The sequence below is a fragment of the Thamnophis elegans genome, chromosome 11 (genome assembly GCF_009769535.1).
Source record: "Thamnophis elegans isolate rThaEle1 chromosome 11, rThaEle1.pri, whole genome shotgun sequence".
NCBI lineage: Eukaryota > Metazoa > Chordata > Lepidosauria > Squamata > Colubridae > Thamnophis > Thamnophis elegans.
Genome location: NC_045551.1, coordinates 34,208,906 through 34,225,275, shown reverse-complemented (window position 1 = coordinate 34,225,275; position 16,370 = coordinate 34,208,906). Strand labels below are relative to the sequence as shown.

The following is a 16,370-nucleotide window of genomic DNA, read 5'->3' as shown; positions in this document are numbered from 1 at the left end:
AACACAACATTCATCATTCGGGTGGGGGCAGGTTACGATCTTTATCCCCAGGCCTGACGGGATAGCCAGGTCTTGAGGGCTGTGCGGAAGGTCTGGAGGGTGGTGAGGGTACGAATCTCCACGGGGAGCTCGTTCCAGAGGGTCGGAGCTACTACTGAAAAGGCTCTCCTCCGCGTAGTTGCCAGTCGGCACTGACTGGCAGATGGAACTCGGAGGAGGCCTAATCTGTGCGATCGAATAGGTCGCAGGGAGGTAATTGGCAGGAGGCGGTCTCTCAATAATGCTGTTGTACAATAATGCTGTTCACAGTAGCACAGGACTCACAGCATTCAAAATAGTGAGTGGTATGGACTTCGTCCAATGCCTGAGTAGCCAAGGGACCCCCTCTCCTCAGTCAGCTTGACTGATTGCATGTCGATGCTGAAAGCAACCTGGGAAAATGTCAGAAGGGCACTGGCTAAAGCGGCACAAACCTATAATACAGTGGTGGGTTTCAAAAATTGTTCGAACCTACTCTGTGGGTGTGGCCTCCTTTGTGTGAGTGGCTTGCCGCCCATGTGACCGGATGGGAGTGGCTTGCAGCCCATGTGACCGGATATGGAGATGCCGATGACACTTGTCAGAACCACCTTAAATTACCTCATACACAACACTGGCATGCATAAGAATACGATGTAAACTTATTTTTTAAAAGGCATCTTTGGTTTGCGTTAAAACAACTTCAACACACGCAATGTTCTGATTATACCACAAACGCAGTAGTCATTCTTACCTTTCACAGAGGCACTGAGTTTTATAAATATGAGCATGATAGTGTAGAATAATCATATCCAAGGACCAGTGGTGGGTTTCAAAATTTTTTGGAACCTCTTCTGTAGCTATGGCTTGCTTTCCGGGTCCACTGGTGGAACCTCTTCTAACCGGTTCGGTAGATTTGACGAACCGGTTCTACTGAATAGGTGCGAACTGGTAGGAACCCACCTCTGCTATAAGAAACAGGCATATAAACACTGGGCTCTGCAACCGCCATTCCGGGTGGGAGAGAAGGTTTCTCTCTCCACAAAATATCTGAGATTAAAACTGCCTAGCAAGAAACTGGGGCCGAAGTTTATGGGACCATTCCCCATAGTAAAGATCATCAACCCAGACACAATACAATTAAAACTACCTCGATTGTTGTGGAAGATACACCCAGCATTTCATAGTAGCCTCTTGAAACCTGTGATTGGATCCACTCTGAGACCGCTACCCTGGGAGCCCCCGGGCCCTATGGTCATAGGGGGCCAAACCCATTATGAAGTTCAACGAATCCTCAATTCAAGGTGGCACAGGAGATGACTCCAATACTTAATCAAGTGGAAGTGCTACCCCTTATCAGAGGCATCTTGGGTGAAAAGTAGAAATATCCAGGCTGATTATCTTATAGCAAAATTCCATGCAGAAAATCCCAGCAAGCCTGGGGGAGGGATACATCCCTAAGTTATACACCTATACTCAACTTGCTTCATTTTACTCAGATCGCTTTCAGGAAGTAAGGGGGGACGGATGTCAACGTCTAAAGTGTTTCCATGACTTCTATCAATTTTAGAAGGGAGAATTCCATGCATACCTTCGGTCTCATATTTCTACAATCTAGTTGGAGAATATGATTTATGACGCAGGACAGAAGGGGGAAGTTAGGAGGATAAAGTTCAAACGCAATTAAGGGTAAGTCAGTTTAGGCTCCACAGAAGTAATGCTAAGATGTTGATCCTAATAAATGAAGGGGTTTTATTTGAACTCTGTCTCGAGGCTCGTAAATTAATTAGGACATCTCTTGGGAACTTCACAAGAGCTCTATGTATTGTAAAGGTCCATTTGAGATCAGAAAGGAGTGAACCGTGTCTCTTTTACAGAGATAGTTGTGCAATCAATTAAGGTTTTGTTATGGAATTTGCCAGGAAAGGAACTAAATTCTTGATACTTGGAATTCAAGGAATTACAAAATCATTCTATTAGTCCAACTCAAGCAGTCTGAAATTCAAGCAAAAAATGAAAAAATGTCATGAGTTTGTAAACTGAACACATGCATTTAAGCTGATACTTTTTAAATACAATCGTTATGTTATCAGTGACTAATTGATTGAGGTTTAGAACATAAAATATCAGAGTTGGAAGGGACCTTGGAGATATTCTAATCCAACCCCCTGTTCAAGCAGGAGATCCTATACCATTTCAGACAGGTGGCTGTCCAGTCTCCTCTTAAAAAAACTCCAGTGATGGAGTACCCACAACTTCTAAAGACAAGCTGTTCAGTGGTTGATTATTCTGCCAGGAAATTTCTCCTTAGCTTTAGATTGGATCTCTGTTTGATGAGTTTCCATTCATTGTTTCTTGTCTTGGCTTTGGGTGCTTTGGGAAATAGGTTGACCCCTTCTTGTGGCAGCCCTTCAAATACTGAAACACTGCTATCATGTTTCTCCTGGTTTCTTCTATACTAATTGCAGGTAAGTCCTTTCAGCATAGGAGACAAGATTTAAATAAATCATTATCCTTGTTTTACTAGTAAACAAAACATTTTATGCTTAAAATTTATAGAAAATGTAATTTCAAGATTGTTTACAACAGTGCAACAGTGAATATTCCTATTACTCTTAACTGCTAGTCTGAAATCATCCAAGCCAATGTTTTCTGCACATTTGACCATTATTACTTAAATATCCAAAATTTGAAGAAATAGTGTTTTACAGTTTAAAATCATTGTGTTATTAATGATCCATAAAGTATAGTTACAGTTGTTATAAATTAAGTCTAACTCATGAATACAGAGAAGGAAAAACAGATTCAATTTTTATTTCAAACTGTTCTGTATTTCCTTTACAGGGAATTCTCTATTTACAACCACAATTGAATTCAAAATGTCAATGAGCCAGTTGTTAAATGAATCATATAGTTGTTAAGTGAATCTGGCTTATCCCATTGATTTTGCTTGTCAGAAGCAAGCCAAGAGAATTGCTGAGAACTTTACAAATGTTGATTATATGTCCCTTGGACAGTCATAAATACGTGCCCATTGCCAAGTGGGCAAATTTTGATCACCTGACCATGGGGATGCTGCAGCGGTCATGTGAAAACTGGTCATAAGTCCCCTTTTAAAGTGCTGTTGTAACTTCAAACAGTCACTAAATGAATAGTTGTAAGTTGAGAACTACCTGTACTTGATCAGATTTCAGGATTTTTAAACAAATATGCAGATAAACCCACTGATTTAGATAACTTTATGTTAATATTAACCTATTGCAGGTTAGGTTAATCATCAATACAGGCCTGCAACCATCAATGTAGCTCTCCCAAAATTTATCATACAATTTTTATCAAGTCCTAAAGTGACACTGCAGCAAAGGGGAGAGTATAGCACAGTTAGAGTACAAGCAGATACCACATTTGTAGGCAAGATGATCCATCACAAGTGATTTCAATGGCACGTCAAGTTTAAAAATTGCTTTCACTTTATTCCTGTACGAATAATGAAGTTTCTTTTTACCACCACCGATATTCCTTAGGCTGAAATAAAACTCATTATTTTATAGTAATAAATATTCTGGTTTCATTAAAGAGTAATTGGGCACAGCAAATAGAGCTGCACATGTGGTGGCCTTAATCCTCCTCTGAGTCACTTTCATCTCTCTTTGTTGGAACAGAGCACTTGATGGACGTCATCATCTGGTCTTGAATTTGTTTCCTGGGGTTCTCTTCCAGGTCTGTCTTAATGGCACCTGACTCAGAAATTTTCCATTCTAATTCTAAATGTAAGAGATAAACAACAGGGAGAAATGACACATTGTGAATGCCTTGTGAAGTTGGAAAGAAGAAAGTATCACCATGTTCCTTCTCCCTCTGAACAATTCCATCTGTTGTTTTCTTTTCCACTTTTACTATAGGGCTTAAGTTCTACACAAACTCCTTGAAGCAGCCTTCAGGACATTAACTGACATGCCACAGCTAGCCAAGAATGGACACTTCATCTCACCTCCTTTATCTTGTTTGTAATTTATTTGGAACTACGACTACTGTTTGGAATGGAGGGGAGCATCTTCTGTAGAGTTCATAAGACATAAACACCCAATTCCCTGCTTATTTCTTTACAGCAACAAAACAGATATTTTCCATGTAGCAGCAGGTTTTTATTGCACATGTTCACACTGGCTTACATCCCAGAAATGAAAGCAAGTCAATAGTACAAGTTAATCAGATATCACACTGTTAACTCTGTGGGCAACCTAATCAGTCAATCTCATTTATGTTAGCTTAAAAGGAAAATTAGCATGATCTGGATTTTCTACTCAAGACTAGTTCTACAGATGTGATGATTAAAGTAACTAAAGAACTAGGGGGAGGAAGGGATAAGAGAACAAAATGAAGTAGACAACATTAAGAGGGGAGCACTCGTCCCTATTTCTATGTTAGAAAAGTATGTTCATTTTGCTTCTATAATACAGTTTATCTAACACATACTAGAAAAGGACTGATGTTAATAGTCAGAGTTTTCCTCCTACAAAAAAAAGCATTGATTACATGCATCATACACAATTGCCAAGATGTGCCAAATATAACAAGTCTTGCCTACTATGCTGATGTAATCGGGGCTCCCGAAAAAAGGAAGCCAAACATTTTTTATTATTTAAGATTCAAATCAATCAATTTTAAAAACTAGCACACCATTTATCCATGCCAATTCAGCACAGCTTCAGTTGATAGGAAATATAGGAACAGTAACTGGTAAAGCAGAAGGAAAGGAGTACCACTATCTCCAAAAACCAAAATCTCTTTTATTTAATAGATTTATTTTTTGCAACCTTAACTTTTTTGATATGGAGATTATTTAAGGAAATAAAATAAGAATACACTGAAGTTTGGTCGCAGACTACCTTAACCAATTTTCTTGCAGAAAATTATTCTGATTACTGTGAAATAGACACTCACCATCTCTTGTCAAATTCATGCCTCCAAATACCAATGGCCCAATAAACTGGGCCTTGATGTCACCTTCCAAGTAGACAAAGATTGTAGGGAGGTTTCTATCAGGATAGTTGGGTATGCAAGTTGTAGAAATAGCTTTGACAAACTTGACATCCTGGAACTTCTTGGCAAGTCCACTTAAGTGTTGGTTTATCAAGGCACAGAGGGGAATACTACATTTGAAGAAAGAAAAACAAAGACCCATATGCAAAAGAAAGCAGATGTCCATAATGGGCAATATTCATGAATTGCAGCTACTGTTTACAAATAGAACTGTATCTACATGTGTCAGCAGACTGCCTATTAAAGTAGTCTTCAATTTACAATCACAATTGGGTCCAGAATTTCCATCGCTAAACAAGGTTTAGTGACTCATAGCCGATTTTACAACTTTTTTTGCCATTATAAAAAATGGCAGTTGCCAAATAAACTAATTTTGACCAAGGGACACTGCGACAGGGCTAATGTGAGGACTGATTGTAAGTTACTTTTTTCCATGCCATTGTAGTTTAGAATGATCACTATATGAATGGTTATGTTGAGAAAAAGGGAAGGGGATCTCTCATGTTGAATTGGAAACCATCCTCATTTCCACATGGTTAAGACTATTACAATGTTAAGCGGAAAACTCGTCCATTCTGCCAATTACATCCCTGCGACCAATAAGATCACATAGATTAGGCCTCCTCCGTATACCATCGGCCAGCCAGTGTCGGCTGGCAACTACAAGGAGGAGGGCCTTCTCAGTAGTAGCCCCGACCCTTTGGAACGAGCTCCCCGTAGAGATTCGCACCCTCGCCACCGTCCAGGCCTTCCGCACAGCCTTGAAGAACTGGCTCGCCCGTCAGGCCTGGGGACAAGGATAGTTCCCCTCCCGAATGATGAATGTATGTTGTTTATTATTTTATTATATGTCTTATCTTAATGTCTGTATCTCCCCTTCCCCGATTTTATGTGAGCCGCCCTGAGTCCCCTCAGGGAAAAGGGCGGCCTACAAATATTAATAAAATCTCTACAAAAAAAAAAAAAATAAAATAAACTCTATTGCAACCTCTATTGATTTGCAACTGAATTGGGCATAAAAGGAGAAATTATACTTTTAATGCCTCTCTTTGGACAACAATTAGCAGCATGTGCCATACTGCAGCACAATGATCAGATCTACTAGAGAAAAATTATCCAGGAAGACGAAAAAGCCTTGAAATGCTTGTTTACCCTTGCTTGTAAAGATGCAGTATCACCCAGATATTTTCGCCAGCTTTTGTAATTTCCTGAATATAATCCTGTCCCGAGATTTCCAAAACTTGTCCAAATTGATTCTTTGCTTGGGACATTTTCCATTCAGCTATTCTCTGTTGCCTGCACAATATAAGAATCAAGAAAAGAAACATATACATATAAAAATATTTTCTCTTTATAAAAAAATGTTTAGTTATTCAGAATAGAGCCAATTTTCTCCAATCTGAGTCCTTCAGATGCCTGGGGCTGCTAATCCCAGAATTTCTATCCAGAGTGATCATTCCTTGTTCAGACCATATTTAGCAGGAGATCTAATACATAACATCGCAATAAAACTTTGACAATTTTAATGAATGCAGGGCAATGCTCTTATCCCAATATTACAAGCAAATATTTAAAAGACAACAAACTGTTTAGAACTATCAGTAGTCCATTTATCCTCTGAAACTATGTTTGTTTTTACAATGGATGGTTAAACAAATCCCAGTAATCAGGCTTACCACTCACATTATGTCATAAACCATGGTTCTTCCCCTTTATACATCAAAATATAAGGGAGATAAACATTTTTGAGAGATTAAAACAAGGCATAAAGAAATATTAAGAGTAGTAGAGAAGGGGGTGGGGCGTGGAAGGATATTTAAAACTACTCTCCAGATGCAACGTGTCTCCAGATTCAGGAAAGTCTTCATCACCAACTGCAGTACATCCACTAATTTTGGTTCTAGTTTTTAATTGTTTAAATATCACTTAGATTCAGTAGCCCCAAACTGTAAAAGAGAAATATCAGATCTTATAGATTATAATAGAGGCAGGAAGTTGTTTTATATACCAGTCATGTATTGTCCACTTTGACACAGGCTGTCCTAGGTATCTGACAGAGATACCTTGCCTTTCTTATCATCCCAATACTAAACTTTATAAAATATGTATTATATACATTATACAATATTAGCAGTTATGGACAAGTCTGGGTCCTTTAAAAAAGCTGAGCAAGTGCTTTGAAGGGCTAAAAAACTGGTACTCGCACTGATCCAGCTAAAGGATTTAGGAACTGCACAGGCAAACATTTATCTTTCTTCAATTATCTATACTTATAAGTAAACTGCTAAAAGAGGCTTATACCCAAGGAAGGGCACTACTGCAATACCCTCTAATTTATCTAATTCTCATTTTAATGATAACATTTCAATTACTTATTTGGAAATATAATTTCCCAGATAAAGTTGGCTACATAATACATTTACTGGGGTTAGGTTTCTTCTTGAATGAATGCCAAAATCTTAAGTGTTTTATTGATTTAGAAGCAGAAGCTTCACCTGCATCTTGTATAGAGCAAATATTTTTTTAAATTCACTGTTACATTCATTTTGTCCCTTATAAGAACATTTATCATTATGTCAGGCAATGTCAAAGTTAACTGAAGGTTTATTGCACATGCAAAATACCTGTGTCACACCTGGAAGCCATCTTTTGCACTGGGCCTTCAGGCCTGCCACAATTTCTATTGCGGGAAAATGGGAGGGGGGCAATGTTCCCTCTAATTTTTTTTCAGTGTGAGCGGAAAAGTATAGTGTTTGAGCGGTACATTTTCATGCCTGAGCACCTGAATTTTTTTCACAGATGTCACCTAAGACAACAACGAAATCAGTGTTATTTGAAACTCAAAGTTATGTTTATTCAAGGGACCCGCTTAATTAAAGTGTTCTATAATATCAGTATGACTTATAATACTGCAAGTCTGCAATATTAAAATACTTGTATAGGGGATCCCCGGGATCCCCCGAAGAGATCAAATCACAACCAGTATGCCACCTTCTTGGTACATTGTTTTTATTTTCATTGAGTTTTTAAAAATGAGCATTATTTCATCCTTTTTTTCTTTATTTTTGATTGGTATCTGCAATTTGTGTTAATTCTGTTCATACATATAATATAAATGAAAAACCCAGCTCTCTTAAAAATCTTTTAAGTTCTTTGTGGTGCTCTCTTTAAGAATTGGCCAACTAATATTTCTGTTCCCCCAACTAATGCCAGGCAGAGTTAACTGAAAAAGTAATTTTTCATGAAAGGACATTTTCCTAGTATTTATGAATAACAGTTCATATTTATATCTGCTAGGTTTGGCAGAGGATGACCAATTATTCTAAAGCTATTATTGTTGCTTGTATCTCCTAATTTCAATATTTTTCTTGACACTCAGTATATCTTGCAACTATTTGCATTTGGCAAATAAATAGGGTAAGTGATTATGCTTTTTAAAGACATTTAAGTAATTGATAGTAATTAGTATTTTGCATGTTGTGCGCAAAAACTGAGTATTCCATACTGGGGGAGACATTCCCCAAAACACAGCAGGAACAAAAAAGATAACATTCCCTCCCCCTCTCCTAAAAATCTTTCAACTGGAAAGTTCACAATAATTACATGCACCTCTTAAAGGAGCCGTTGCAAATGCCCATTTTTTTTACTGTTTTACTGAAATGTGAAAACTCAAGATAAATGTTTTTAATTCATTGCTAAGGAGGGAGGGGGCAGGGGGTGTTTATTGTTTACTACTTTATTGAGGGCTCCAGACCGTCACCCTCCATCTTGCAAAAAGCATGATCTCACACCCACTAAAATCTCCCCCTCCGCCTCAGTTCAGCAGCCACTTTTCCTCCTCCCTCCCCAAGATTCACCCACCAACACCAAGAGGAACAGGAAAAAAGGCGCCTTCTCTGCCTGGTGCCCCATACCACTGTGCCCCGAAAGCCAGCTGGAACCCCCCCAAAGCGGCCGGTTAATTAGCTTCCCCACTTCAGTCAAGTGAAGCCTCTGCCAGGAGGGGGTGGGCGCAATCCAATCCGAATGGGAGCCAACAGCCGTCGCTCGTTCCCTGGTGGCTCTAGATTGTCCTGGGAACCGGCAAGTGTGAGCAAGAGAGGGCGGAAGACGCCCGCTTTCTCTCCCCGCCGCCTAAGTCTGGCTGCACAACCAACCACAGAGCAAAACTTTCCCTGCCTCCGCCCCGAGAGTGGAGAGGTATAACTTCTGTGAAATAAATCAGCCTGGATGTTCCGTAGCTTGGAGCAGAATCGGCAGGGACTCCAACCATTATGCAAAGAAAGCCCAGGAGCGCAAAAGTTAGCGCCGGGAGCGGAGAGTGGCCTCTCATCTAACAGGAAGTGTAACATTGAAAATTATGCGCGGCACTTGGAAACTGCTGCACGGTGTTTCCATATTATGTGTGCGGCCGCGCAGGCGCGCACCTTAGAGGGAACACTGGAGGGGGGATTATATGGAGTATGGGTGAGATATAGTCAAAATAACATTCTTTCTCAGAGTCCACACCTTGCCCTGAAGCTGCGATTATATGACTGGGAGGCATCTCCAGTTTTGGATGGTGCCTGATTGGATCATGTGACGGACATGCGGGTGCTGGGCAGGGACTTGAACTTTCATTTGGGTGAGGAAAACCTGGAAACTTTCAGATTCGGATTTTTCCCAGATGTGCCAATATGACATCTCTAATAAAATGGAACTTTGAGGAAACTCAAGCCTTGGAGTCTTCTTTCGTTGGGGGTGTTACTTGGAACACTGAAAACCTGTTTATTTTTATGGGTTTGACTGGTTTAAGTATAATATAAATTACTCTAATTTTTGAGTAAGTCGCTTAATTCATTTTTGTAAATTATAGATATCTTCTATAATATTCATTAATTTGATATGAATTTTCTGTTCTTATATGCTATGACACATTGGCATACATACGCACGGCTATTTTGCTCAGTGCACGTAGAGACAGTAGGAATAATTTCCAAAGCAATCCACAATCCTTGTAAAAGATGTGGTCAGGAATTGGAAACAAGCTGTTTGCACACAATCCTATATATTGCCAACCATTCTTTTTTTCAAATGCTTTGTACAGATCTGAGTGCCAATGATCCTACTGCTAGATTACACTTATGTAGGCACTGTTTCTGTGAATTTGTACATACAAGTAGTCCTCCTTTAGCAATAATTCAGACTGGCAACTTGGTCACTAATTGAGGCAGCCACTAAGTGAGACCACAACCGTACTTATGATCTAATTTTAGCTTCTTCTTCTTTTTTTGCTTTATAGGCCCTCAAAGGTTACCTATATTTCAAGGATTGTTTCTAAAGTTGCTTTTTCATTGTTGTTTTAAATGCAAATGGCTGCTTTGAGGCAGTCTGAAACAAGGACTTCCGGTATACAAATAGTTATTTTATAAGTTATAAAAGAAGGCTTGACTTGGCTAAAATTGGAAAGTTTATCCAGAGTTCTTTACCATACCTTATAAAGTCAACAATAATTTCCAATTATAACTATATCTTTATTTATGGCACATTTAACAGAATAGTCTAACCTGTACATTTCTATAGCACGTTCATCCTCCTCATTGAATTCATCTTCATTTTCTTCAAGTTCCTCCAGAGTCATATCTTCATAGGTCTTAACTGATATGGAGAAATACAGGGTCATCAGTACAAACAAGAGTTTGGTAACTCTTACCAAGGACAAATTTCAGATTGTAGACAATACAGAATTACACACAGAGGTGGTATTCAGCAGGTTCTGACCATTTCTGGAGAACCGTTAGCAGAAATTTTGAGTAGTTCTGAGAACTGGTAAATACCACCTCTGACTGGCCCCGCTCCCATCTATTGTCTGCTTCCCGAGTCCCAGCTGATGGGGAGGAAATGGGGATTTTGCAGTAACGTTTACCTGGGGTGGGGAAGTAGTGGAAATTTTTATAGTATCCTTCTCCTGGTAGTAAAAAAATTTGAATCCCACCATTAATTACACACGGAGATCTCTTTTGAATATGAATCATATAAATTGTATGAATAGAAGCCCTTTAAAAACAGCTTGCATGTTATGTCGACCAAATTTTTGCTCTGGACACCGTTGTGTTGGCAGAAATAAATAACAGTCCTCTTTGTGAGTTTGTCCCTTAGCCAGCATAATCTTGCATTCTTCCTGTACCATCTGTTGCTCTCTCAACCTCTGCAAAAAGCCCTAAAGGAGAATTTTATTTCTCTGATTGAATGCACTTTAGAGTTCATACCATCCAAGGTTCTGATTTAACATGGGTCCAGATGGTAGGAACATTATTTGTATTTCAGTAAGTCAGAAAGCACAAGGGGTAGGGCAGCAGGAGGAGAGGACACACTGTACTTCATCTTATCTTATATATTTCATCCTTATCTTTCTAATATTTTCTTACTTAAATTGGTTTAAGTGAAAGCCACCAACTGAATCCAATAAAAAAAGTAATATTAACCAATAGTTTAAATAAGAAAAAAATGGCTTAAAGGCTTTAAAAATGTAAATAGTTGTGCCAGGCTCATCTCAGCAAGGGAGGCAGTCCAAAAACTGGGGAAGTAACAGATGAGTGTCAATTTCAATATCCTTCCAGGTGAGCTTATAGTTGAAACTCATTAAGAAACTTTGCAGTAGGACAGTGTAGAACAGTGGTGTCAAATGAGCGGCCCGTGGGTCAGATGCGTCATGTGCTGGCCTGCCCCCGCCAGGTTTAGCGAAGGGGGAAAAAGTCCTTATAGGTCATATGATGACGCCATGATGACACGAGTTTGACACTCGTGGTGTAGAGCAACTACACTTGGCAACTTTAAGACCTATGGACTTGTTGGTTTGGGAATTCTGGCAGTTGAGGTCCACAGGTTTTTAAGTTGCTAAAGCTGGGAAATCCTAATGTTGACCATGCTGTGAAAATGATGGTTTGTTAAATTAGGCACAGTTCTCTTCATTAGATGTTCATGTATCAAACATGTTGCAAAAGGAAAAGTGAATCACTTCTACACAGACTTGAACCTAATTGTTATTGCCCTCAGAATGATGCCATCTCATTAACTTTGCTCCTGCAACTGACTTGCTGGGAGTATTCATTTGCTACAAGGCTACTGCTCCAACTGAGCCAATTCTTATTTTAGGCAGCAATCATCTGCTTCTTTTTTAAATGACGTATAATAAGAAAGGCAATTATAATCCTTCCCAAGGGGGACAATCTTGCTCAATAAAAGAATTTTTAACTCTGAAAAGAGCACCCCATGAATCAAGCAAATGGGTTCAAAAACAATAATCTTACTGCTGATCACATACTAAGGCCATCTCTCCAGTCCCATGAACAACCTTACCAGTTATATTAGTTGATCTAAGTCAAATTTCCTAAATATGTTACTCTCCTTAGTTTGAAACAGGCCAAGTTTGGAAATTTGTTCTAGAGGAGACATTCTATAATGGTGGTAGATGAATGAATACCACAGTCCTGTGCTATCCGAGTACCTTCACTGCTAAGAATAGAATAGAATAGAATAGCCAAGCATAGCATAGCATAGAATGGAATTCTTTATTGGCCAAGTGTGATTGGACACATAAGGAACTTCTCTTTATATATTCTCAGTGTACATAAAAGAGAAGATGAATTTGTCATGAATCATAAGGTACAACACTTAATGATAGTCATAGGATAAAAATAAGCAATAAAATCATACTTATACTTATATCAAATTATACAGGTACTCCTCAATTAACAATATTTACAAATGCTTAGCAACAATTTGAAGTTCCATTGAAGCTCCCCAAGACTAGGGATGACCTGGATTTGAAGTTCTAATAATTTTACGACCGGTCATGGGACCATATTTTGGTCACTCAACAACTAGTCTCATTTATGGTTGTTTACAAAGTCAAATTGCAGTGGGTTTTTTGCCAAAAAATTGCATTACCTTCCTCTTTCCAGAGAAAAAGGTTAATTGCAGATAATGGATTGATTTAATGACTGCAGCATTTTTAAAAACCATGGTATTCACTTAGTGACTATGGTGATTCACTTAACAACCATTACAAAAAGGGATGTAAAATCAGGCGTGACTACATGTTGATCTGCTTAACAACCAGCATGACTTACCAGTGTAATTCTGGCCTTAATTAGTCATACATTGAAGGTTACCTGTATTTCATTAAAATTATATATGTAGATCAAAGTCTATCAATTATAAATCATGAGAATTAAACCCCAGCCTACAATGTAGACAGCATTTGGAAATTCAGTTGAGTTTAACCTGCCATTAGAAACACAAACAATTTTGAATATTTCTCCTGCTCCTTATCCCAAAGGTGCTTTTTCAAGAGGCAACTGGACTTTCTGGTTTTTCTTTGAAGATGTTTCACTTCTCATCCAAGATGCTTCTTCAGCTCTCACTGAATGATGGGGAATGAAAGGATGGATGGAAGCTTCTTGGATGGGAAGCAAAACGTCTTCAAAGAAAAATCAGAAAGTCCAGTTGCCTCTTGAAAAAGCACCTTTGGGACAACCATGACTTGGATGACTTGAGAATCTCCATAGACACTCCTGATCCTTACTTTTCAAGTACAAGAATTAATTTTGAAAACTTTTCACCCAAGACATCACAAATCCAAAATACAATGATTACACAAGGGCCACTGAAGTTAATGAGGCCCTTGTGTGCAGTGAGAAGGCTCCTATATTTTGAGGTGATAAATAACCCAGCAACCTGCGTAATAGTAGTTCCATATTAATTCAGCATTCTAAACTAGACTACTTGCCAACTGATTTTTGCTGGAGGATCTGCTGCTCCTTTTCTTCTTCTGCCTGTTCTTGCTCTTTCAGCTTTTCTTTGGAAGGAAGAATGCCTTTTTTACGCAAAATGTCATTCCATTCTGTATCTTCATTAGGATCCTAGAACATAAAACGATAAAGAGCACCATCATCATATGCCAACATGACAATCTTATTTCACCTCCCTACATATTAAGACTGTACCAACTTCACCACAAAGTTTGAAGAATCCTTTGAAAAATATAGTGGATTATTGAAGGAATACAAAACCCCATGACTACAATCCAATTTGCATCTCTGCACAGATATAGTGCATAGTAAATGAAATATTTCAGCTAATCCTATAGTTCTCTTTAAAGAGAGACAATTAAGGGAGAAAATTCAGTTGAACCCAGAGGGACATTTTTTGTATCAGAGTAAATATCCAAGCTGCTTCCATAAGAAAAAATCTACAGAAAAGCAACCAATAGCTAAAAATAATAAAACTGCAGTACAAATATATGCCTTAAGATATAAAAAACAGCAATATTTTTCAACCAATAGTTAATATAAGTGTTTTTAGTAATATTTGCATACAGGAGAAAATAAAGACATGGCAATGTAAGTGACCACAGCGTCATTATGCCAGCAAAATCATAATAGTGGCTAAAAATGCATTAAGCATGGGAATCAAAAAGTTTAATCATTTCATGCTGTTTCTTATGCAATCAAAAGACCAGCAGAAAACTAACACATGCTCTCCTTGATGGGCAAAATTCAATAAAGTAAAATTCAAGTGATAATACTGGAAGTATGGATTGTATGAAAACACACAAAAAAGAAAAAGAACAGATCAATTCTGGGACATCCTTTTATGTAACAAGAGATGTACTCTGGCTTTTAAGAACTGACATTAAATAAACCTTTCTTGGACTTTCAACTATAATCAAGTGTGCTATCATAACAAAAGATGCTGGGATGAGATATTACAGATGCAACAATAAAGAATAAATGTCTGCCATCTCCCAGAGAAAGCTGCTCACAACCTCTGCATGGAAAACCAGAGATGGTTAAATTGATTCCTTCATCCAAAGAAGAAAGAGAATATATTTAATTTTCTATTTGGAAATTGTTTCTGGATTTTGTACTTGCATACTTGTTTTAACTATCCGTTTTGTTGTATGCTGCCCAAAGTCAATTTGTGAGATGGGCAGCTATATAAATTTGCTAAATAATAAATAATTTATCTTACGGTATTAAGAAACAGTACTGGGAATATTGGGGGAAGCCCTGTTGCTATCCTCTTTTCTTTAAAGCACTGTGTGTCAAACTCAATAGTGTCACATGATGATATATCGTGATGTTTTTTCCCTTTGTGGAGCCAGGGTAAGCGTGGCCTGTGCGTGATGCATCCAACCCGTGGGCCTCCAGTTTAACAGGTCTGTTTTAAAGGGTCATTTTACTAATTATACTTTGCAGCTTTAAAGTCATTATGTTGGATTAAAATTACATTACCCCAGAGGACACAACTGTTTGTGAATTCAGGCACCCAATCCATCTTCTCTAATCAACTAATATATAGTCTGGTTACAATTTTCAGCTTTTCCCTTCCCTATCATTTACAAGAGGAAGGCAGATAAACGAAAACAAAACCAGACTTTATTCTTTCTACTCCTCCAAACACAGGAGCAATTACTGCAAGAACTTAGGAGAGTCCTAAGAATATACCCTAATAAAGGAGAGAGTTTGTAGCTCAGATTGAAATGAGGGGTTCTTGGTGCCCTCTGAGCTTGGGTTGCTTGCTTGCAGACGTTTCATTATCCAAACTAGGTAACATCATCAGTGCTCTCACACTCTTGAACACATACTTCAACTTCTGTACACTCATCCTGGGTACCCGGAAAAGCGGTCACGGAGCATGCGCTGAACGAACATTCAGCAAACAGAAACACAGGCGAAGAGTCGCCACCACGTGTAGCTTCCTCCAGTGTTTCTCAAGCTTGGCCATTTGTAAATATGTGGACTTCAATTCCCAGGATTCCTCCAGGGTGGGCGAATGTTGGGAGGAGTTGAAGTCCACATATCCCCAGACTGCCAAACCTGAGAAATACAACGCTAAATCGACGCACCCATGAAGATTTATATGCAGCTAATCAATCCGGATTCCGGATTCTCACCTCCCCGGCGGTTAACCCTCCCTCGAAATCTCGCTCCTATTAGGCAGGCACTCGAGACTTTCTTCTTTTTTCCTAATTTGGCTAACCTGCATTTTGGGGGAAGGTCTCTCGTTGCTGTTGCCGCCGCCGAAAGGCCCAGATCCCGGCGAATCGATGCGGGTAGCCCACGCGCGTCCCGGCGGATCAGTGGGAGGAACCCAAGCGGGCGTTGCACACACGCTACTAACCCGCCCACTGTCCGTCCTGACGTCTCCTTATTAGGCTTCATCCGGGCATTTTTCACCCCTGGCCTGGGCGGCGAAGTAATCCGGCAGCGATTGTGCTGCTATGCACAAGGAGGAGGAGGAGGAGGAGGGCGGGGGGCTTCTTG

The 16,370-nt window shown here is 39.1% G+C and overlaps 1 protein-coding gene across 1 annotated transcript; it reads right to left on the bottom strand.

The window, feature by feature from the left end:
* Positions 1-3,282: 3,282 nt before the first annotated feature.
* PDCL3 (phosducin like 3) lies at positions 3,283-16,196 on the bottom strand. The gene is made up of 6 exons (XM_032226779.1): positions 16,087-16,196; positions 13,832-13,964; positions 10,608-10,698; positions 6,214-6,357; positions 4,963-5,171; positions 3,283-3,782 (listed from the first exon to the last, which is right to left on the bottom strand). Exons 1-6 carry the CDS (start codon positions 16,090-16,092, stop codon positions 3,637-3,639), a joined length of 729 nt encoding a protein of 242 aa, XP_032082670.1. The 5' UTR covers positions 16,093-16,196; the 3' UTR covers positions 3,283-3,636.
* Between the last annotated feature and the right edge of the window lie 174 nt (positions 16,197-16,370).